Source organism: Cynara cardunculus, unplaced genomic scaffold, assembly GCF_001531365.2.
Source record: "Cynara cardunculus var. scolymus isolate 2C unplaced genomic scaffold, CcrdV1 Un_Scaffold_4048, whole genome shotgun sequence".
NCBI classification, from domain to species: domain Eukaryota; kingdom Viridiplantae; phylum Streptophyta; class Magnoliopsida; order Asterales; family Asteraceae; genus Cynara; species Cynara cardunculus.
This window is the reverse complement of record NW_020201732.1, coordinates 37,685-45,211: the sequence shown is the minus strand read 5'-3', so window position 1 is coordinate 45,211 and position 7,527 is coordinate 37,685. Positions and strand designations below refer to the sequence as shown.

At 39.4% G+C, this 7,527-nt stretch overlaps 1 protein-coding gene and 1 non-coding gene across 2 annotated transcripts; one reads left to right on the top strand and one right to left on the bottom strand.

The window, feature by feature from the left end:
* Window positions 1–1,005: 1,005 nt before the first annotated feature.
* On the bottom strand, window positions 1,006–1,476 carry LOC112503886. The gene has a single exon (XM_025107863.1). It carries the CDS (start codon window positions 1,474–1,476, stop codon window positions 1,006–1,008), a length of 471 nt encoding a protein of 156 aa, XP_024963631.1.
* A 3,823-nt stretch (window positions 1,477–5,299) lies between these two features.
* LOC112503887 lies at window positions 5,300–5,406 on the top strand. The gene has a single exon (XR_003068102.1). It is a non-coding gene; the product is annotated as a small nucleolar RNA R71 (small nucleolar RNA).
* Window positions 5,407–7,527: the final 2,121 nt, after the last annotated feature.

Below are 7,527 nucleotides of genomic sequence, written 5' to 3'. Positions count from 1 at the left end.
TCAATGTCATGCTCTGATTCATCCACAGGAGGTTCATTGAGGTCATGGAGTTGAACTCTTCTTTGTCTTGATTCGGCCATGGTGGAAGATGAAGTGACAGCCGATTGTGGATGAGTAGGAACAGCCTCCTCTTCACTCATGGACATAGAGTCATTGTTTTCACTTAGCTCTACCAACTCTGGTTTAGCATTGGAGGGTAGAACAGTGTTTCTCCTTCGGTTGCTTCTTCGAAGAGGTCCCCTTGGAGGGGGACGGGTAGCTGCTCTCTTTAGCCTAACCATAGTTGAACATAGCAAATGATCGAGGATGGAGATGGAAAAATGCAAAAAGGGGAGGGGTTTTGAGTGATATCAGGTACGGTGGGGGTGGTTTTAGGCCGGTGATGGTGGTGAGGTTTTGGAGTGACGGGGAGAGTAATGGAGGGAAGAGTGGGAGGGGATTGAAAAGGTGGGTTAAGAAAAGGTGGTAGTTTTAATGATGGTTTCTTAGGAGTACTTAGTGGGTCTAAGAGGTTATGGCCGGCGGTTTCACAAAGGAAGTACAAGGTCATTAAAACTTAAGCCTCCTCATTAAATGAGACACAACCCTTGGGCCTCAACCTATCATCTTGTGACAATTTTCACCTCTTGACTGAAAAGTAAGTGATGAGGGTGTAAGAGGTTGTGCAAGGTACCATGTTCCTCCTTGTGCTATCCTAAGATCTTAACCTTTGTTTTACCTTAACCCACTTATCTTCCTCTCTTTCTTTTTCCAAAAACCAGCGCCAAATTTCCCCAACACTATAAAAACAATCTTTTTCAAGAAAAGTTTAAAAATAAAAGCTCAACCCACTTTTTCCAGTTCACACAGAGCTGCAGGCCTAGAATGCTGCAACATTATGAGCAGTTCACCAATCTTTTATTCCAAAACTCACTAAATCTTTAAAACACAACCATCCTATGAAATTGAAATTTATTTACAAACAAAGGTGGACTTTTAAGAAGTCCAAGGGGGATCTTTGAGATTTTAGCAGGGAGCAGCACAGCTCTCAGAGTGCTGTTCTGAGACCGCTGCCAGATCATGGTACACTTTTACCCTTTGGCCATTAACCTTGAAAATATAATTATCTTCCGGGTTTACCAAATCCACTGCTCCATAAGGATAAACTTTAGAAATAAGAAAAGGCCCAGACCATCTAGACTTAAGTTTTCCAGGGAATAACTTCAGTCTAGAATTAAATAACAGCACATGCTGGCCTTCTCTCAATTTTATGTGCTGGATTCTGTTATCATGCCATTTCTTTGTCTTTTCCTTATAAAGTTTGGCATTCTCATAAGACAACAACCTATGTTCATCCAGCTCATACAGTTGTAACATTCTTTTCTTTCCGGCTTCTTTCAAATACATATTGAACTCTTTGATAGCCCAATATGCTTTGTGTTCTAGTTCTAAAGGCAGATGGCAGGCTTTTCCATAGACTAGCTTGTATGGGGACATAGCTATTGGTGTTTTAAAAGCAGTTTTGTATGCCGATAAATCGTTGTCTAATTTAAATGCCCAATCCTTTCTATTGGGTTTTACATTTTTTTTACAAAATGCCTTTTATTTCTCTATTAGAGAGCTTAGCTAAGTCATTTGTTTGTGGATGATAAGTCGTTGCAATTCTGTGGTTAATATTATATTTTTCAAAAACTCCCTTCAACAAATTGTTTACAAAGTGGGTACCCTCGTCACTGATTAGTGCCCTCGAGGTACCGAACCGTGTGAAAATTTGTTTTTGAAGGAACTTAACCACAGTTTTTGCGTCATTTAACACACATGCCATGGCTTCTACCCACTTGGATACATAGTCAACATCCACAAGAATGTACTAGCAATTATTTGATGGGGGAAAAGGACCCATAAAGTCTATTCCCCAAACGTCAAATAATTCAACTTTTAGTATCCCATTTAATGGCATTTCATTTCTCTTGGAAATGGAGCCACTCCTTTGACATTCGTTGCATCTCTGTGCAAAATTGTGGGAATTTTTAAAAAGTGTTGGCCAATAGAAACCTGACTGTAGGACCTTGGTTGCAGTCCTTTGGCCTCCAACATGGCCCCCGTATGGTGCATGATGGCAATGATGCAGAATTGCTGCCACTTCAGATTCAGGAACGCATCTTCTCAGAATCTGATCTGCACCAAGTCTAAACAGAAATGGGTCATCCCATAAATAAGATTTAGCATCATGAAAAAATTTATTTAACATGTGACCTGTGTAATCAGAGGGTTTTATTCCACAGGCCAAGAAATTAGCTAAATCAACAAACCATGGTGTTTTAGGTTGGTTTATCATGAGGATTCTCTCATCTGGAAAAGTATCATTAATGTTCAATCCCTCTCTCTCATGTTCTTCCAACCTAGACAAATGGTCTGCCACTTGATTCTCTATTCCCTTCCGATCAAGTATCTCTAAGTTAAATTCTTGCAACAAAAGCACCCATCTTATCAACCATGGTTTTGCATCTTTCTTTGAGATCAGGTACTTGATGGCTGCATGATCAGTATGCACAATTACTTTTGTTCCCATCAAATAGGACCTAAATCTCTCAAAAGCAAAAACTATAGCCAATAATTCTTTCTCAGTTGTGGTGTAATTGATTTGTGCCTCATTCAAAATCTTACTTGCATAGTAGATTGAATGAAACACCTTCTCCTTCCGTTGCCCTAACACAGCACCTACCGCCCAATCACTAGCGTCACACATGATCTCAAAAGGTTTGTTCCAGTCAGGGGCAACTACCACTGTGCGGTAACCAAAGCTTTCTTCAAAGTTTTAAATGCATTTCTACACTCATCATTAAAATTGAATTTTTTGTCATGCTGAAGGAGTAAACAAAGAGGTTTTGAAATTTTTGAAAAATCTTTGATGAACCTCCTATAAAATCCAGCATGACCAAGAAATCTTCTAATTCCCTTCATAGTGGTGGGCTCAGGTAGTTTTTCAATTACTTCCAGTTTTGCCTTATCTACCTCAACCCCTCGTTTAGAAATCAAGTGCCCAAAAACAATACCTTCTTTGACCATGAAGTGACATTTCTCCCAATTAAGAACCAAGTCTGTTTCCTCACACATTTCTAAGCTCTTTTTCAAATTATTTAAACAATTGTCAAATGATGAACCATATACAGAAAAGTCATCCATAAATATTTCAATGGATTTTTCAAGCATATCAGAAAATATGGACATCATACATCTTTGAAAAGTGGCAGGAGCATTACATAGTCCGAATGGCATTCTTCTAAAAGCAAAGGTGCCATAAGGACATGTAAAGGTGGTCTTTTCCTGGTCCTCGGGAGAAATGGCTATTTGATTGTACCCTGAATACCCATCTAAGAAACAATAGTACCGTTTTCCGGCTAATCTGTCTAACATTTGGTCAATGAAAGGTAGTGGAAAATGGTCCTTTTGGGTAGCGTTGTTTAGTCTCCTATAGTCCATGCATATTCTCCAACCTGAAACAACTCTGGTGGGGATAAGTTCATTTTTGTCATTTGTGATGACTGTGAACCCTTTTTTCTTCGGAACACACTGGACCGGACTAATCCAAGAACTACTGGCTATCGGAAAGATAACTCCAGCATCTAACCATTTCAAAATCTCTTTCTTGACTACCTCTTTCATGACAGGGTTCAGCATTCTCTGAGGTTCTATGGACATGAAGTTTTTATCCTCTAAGATGATCTTGTGTTGACATATATAGGGACTAATCCCTTTCAGGTCAGCAATGGTCCATCCTAGGGCCTTCTTGTGCAATTTCTGCATATCCACAAGTTTCTTTTCTTGATGCAATTCTAGGGTAGATGAGATAATGACAGACAATTTGCCTTCTTCTCCTAGAAAAGCATATCTCAAGTGGGATGGGAGTTGCTTTAACTCCAACTCAGGTGGTGATTCTATGGACGGGGTGAAGTCTTTTTGCTCATTATTTTCAAGCAGCTCAAATGTTGCAGCATCCACTTGGACAACATCAGTTCCTATCTCCTCTATTTCCTCAATACCTTCCTCTTCTATTTCCTCATCATACTCTCCTTCCAACTTAAGGTTTCTCTGAATTCCTTCTTCCAAACACATCTCCTCTATCTCAGTTATTCTTGAACACTCTTCTAAGTAATCAGGGTACTTTGGAGGTGTTGAGCAAGATGGGTCTTGAATGTCCTGAGTCCTTTTGGTGCTCTTTAGTGGTTCTGGTGGAATCTTATTATCAAGCTTAGGGGTCTCTACAACCTCAGTCCCTTCTAACTTCTTCAGAGTCTCCTCTGGAAAAAGTAAAGGGAAGTCTGATCTAGGGGGAACAAGAGTAGTGGTCTCAGATGTTTGCTTTTCTAAAAGTGGGACCGGTCCTTCCTTGAAAGGGACCGACACTAAATCACTAGGTTCTGACAGTCTTGGTGTATTATCTTTCTGCACTTTTTCTATCAACTCCTTTCCACTCCTAAGAGTTACTACTTTCACATGCTCCTTTTCTAGGTCTCTAGGGACTTCTGTATTACTGGGCAAGGTTCCATGGGCTCGACTATTCTGGTTAAGTGCAAGTTGACTGACTTGAGTCTCTAAATTCCTGATGGCAGCACTTTGTTGATTAATCAAAGCTTGATTTTGGGCTTTAGCCTGTGCTAAAAGCCCTTTAATCATTGCTTCCAAAGAAGATGATGATTCTGCCTGTGGAGGAGGTTTGTTCTGAAAATGTGGCTGAGAATTTTGAAAACTTTGTTGGTGGTTCTGAGAGTTAGAACTGTTTGCATGATGTTGTGGTTGGAAATTAAAAGTTCCTTGTTGCTTATGGACTGGTGGATTAAGGCTGGGACTGGTCCAAGAAAAGTTCGGGTGCTGTCTCCAACTGGCATTATATGAGTTAGAGTAGGGATTTGATCTATTTTGAACATAATTTACTGATTCAAAATTATGAGAACAATGTTCATATGAATGATCCCCACCGCAGCACACACATTGCACAGATAGGACTGTTGGAACAGATGTGTTAGCAGCTTGCTGTACTCCCTGACCAGAAGTTAAATTTTTCAATAAATTGGTCATGGAGGTAAGCTGAGCTGTTAATGCAGTATATGCATCCACCTCATGTATTCCAGCAGTCTTTTTCTGTGGTTGGGCACGTGGGTCAGCCCAATGCCCATTGTTTGCTGATATCTTTTCTAGGATCTATTATCCCTCATTATAGGTACTGGCTGTAAAGGCTCCGCCTGCAGTCGCGTCGAGCATTTGTTTTGCCATGGGACTTAACCCATTGTAAAACGTCTCAAGTTGAATACAGTACGGAATGCCATGGTGTGGGCATTTCCTTAACAACTCTTTAAACCTTTCCCACGCGTCAGGAACAGCTTTATCATCCAGTTGTTTAAAAAGACAGATTTCGTTTCTGGACTTAGCGTTCCTTATTGGTGGGAAATATTTTCGCAAAAAAATTTCCGCCATGTTACCCCATGAAGGCACAGATCCTGGTGTTAAATAGTTAAACCATGCTTTTGCCCGATCCCGTAATGAAAATGGAAATAAAGTAAGTCTGAGAGCGTCATTTGACAGTCCCGGGATCAGGAAGGCATCTGTGATTTCCATAAAAGACTTTAAATGAGAATGTGGGTCTTCTGAGGGTAGTCTACAAATTGGCCATTAGTCTGTAACATGTGAAACATTATCGGTTTTAGCTCGAAATAGAGAGCGGTCATATGTGGTCTAACTATCCCAWAATTTAATTGCTCAAAATCCGGGATAGCATAATCCATGATCCGTCCATTTTTGGAATTTGCCAGATTAATGATATTCGGAGTTTGTGCCCTTTGTTGCTCATTAGGGTCCGATTTTGTGTCCAAATTATTATCATTTTCATGATGTGGGTTTCCTTGGTGAAAAATTGGGAACGGTGGTATTTGCCCAAAAAATTGGCGGTTGGTTTTCCAAATGTGGTACTTCAGGAATGTTGGGAGCAGGTAACTCCATGTTGGGAGGGAGTAGAGCCTGAAATGCTCTCTGAGCCCTCCTTCTATAGTGAAACGTTCTTTTAATGTCTGGATAAAATTCGAAAAATTCCCCGCGATGTGTTCTTGGCATATACCACTTTTCAAAAAACAGGTACTAGAAAAATAAAATATTTTACTTTACTCAAAAGAAAACTTTCACCTTGCCTTTCCCTAGCAGCGGGGCCAAAAACTTGGTCGGTCTGATTTTTTACCTTTAGACTTAATGAAATTGGGCCATAAAGCAAGTATACAATACGGCCCAACGTCGTCTTTCCAAGTAATAAAGTGGTACAAGTACCGAAATATCGTCCACAGGGATTGGAGCAAAAGTTAAATAAGAGTCCAATAAAAGAAAAGATTTCAAATGACGAAAACGAAGACTTTAGTTTGATTCCAAGTTAACACAAGTAATATAACAGAATAATAAAGCAGAATAGTAAACAAAATAATAAAGGTAGCACGGGTGTCAGATTTGGGGTGAAACGTAAACATGAAATCCAGCAGACAAAGCTGTGAAAGGACCGGTCCCACCATTTATCTTGAAGGTATTCCTCTCGGACATCACATTTGCACTATATTATAGCTTTGCACCCATATCTCTATATGGTGTTCGGACCAGGGATAATGACAAAATGTGTCTTCAAGATATATATGGCTAAACAAATCTCTTTGTTAAAAATCACTCTTTCGAGCYGATTCCCATATCATTCAAGTTGGCGTGTTCTTGATAGTTCATCTCTGAATCTATCACACTTTGACACTTTTAGAGAGTGACCAACCCGTCGGGAGCTAAGTTTGAAAAACATAAATGACAAGTCTCTTTGTCGGCAACTTTCTCAAGTCTACCTCTCATATCATTCAAGCTGACGTGCTTATCATGGCTTATTTCTAAGTCCATGGCACCTTAACACTTTCAAAGTGATCAACTCGTTAAGAAGTGTGCTTGGTTTTATAAAACTTGAATGAAATAGTGGAACATTGTTATTGCGAAACAACGTCCACTTTCATTCGGTTTAACATTTCACCCTTTACCYTACACCCGAGCTAATGGAATTAGCTACTCATTACGGAAAGTAAATGACATAAATAAATGACATAAAGTAAAGACATGAAGGTAAATAACTGAAAGTAAATGACGAAAAGTAAAGACGGAAAATAAATGACAATAAATAAATAAAAGACAAAATATGAAGAACAATAATTAAAACTTAAAAGCTTGTAAATATTACTAATAGCTTGAGAGTGTTTTTGGGAGTACAATATTGGAACCAAAATCGTCCAAGGGATGATTACAAAAGAGAAGCCAAAGGCTTTCTTTTATACCCACAAAAGTGCTAAGACAAAAACATAAAAAGATGGTGAAGGTACATTTGACGAGACAAGGAAAAGGAGGTATCATCTCCATCACAACATGTCATCAAAAAGTCTTCTCCCCTTCATTTCACCAGCTGTTTGAGGGCCAAAACGAGGGCTTCTTCAGCTCAGACCTCCATCCTTGACAATGGCTTAACCAATAAGCACTTCTCCAAAA

Bases quoted from the DNA above. Each gene is read 5' to 3' on its own strand.
- LOC112503886 (XM_025107863.1), bottom strand. From the start codon at position 1,476: ATGTCCCCATACAAGCTAGTCTATGGAAAAGCCTGCCATCTGCCTTTA.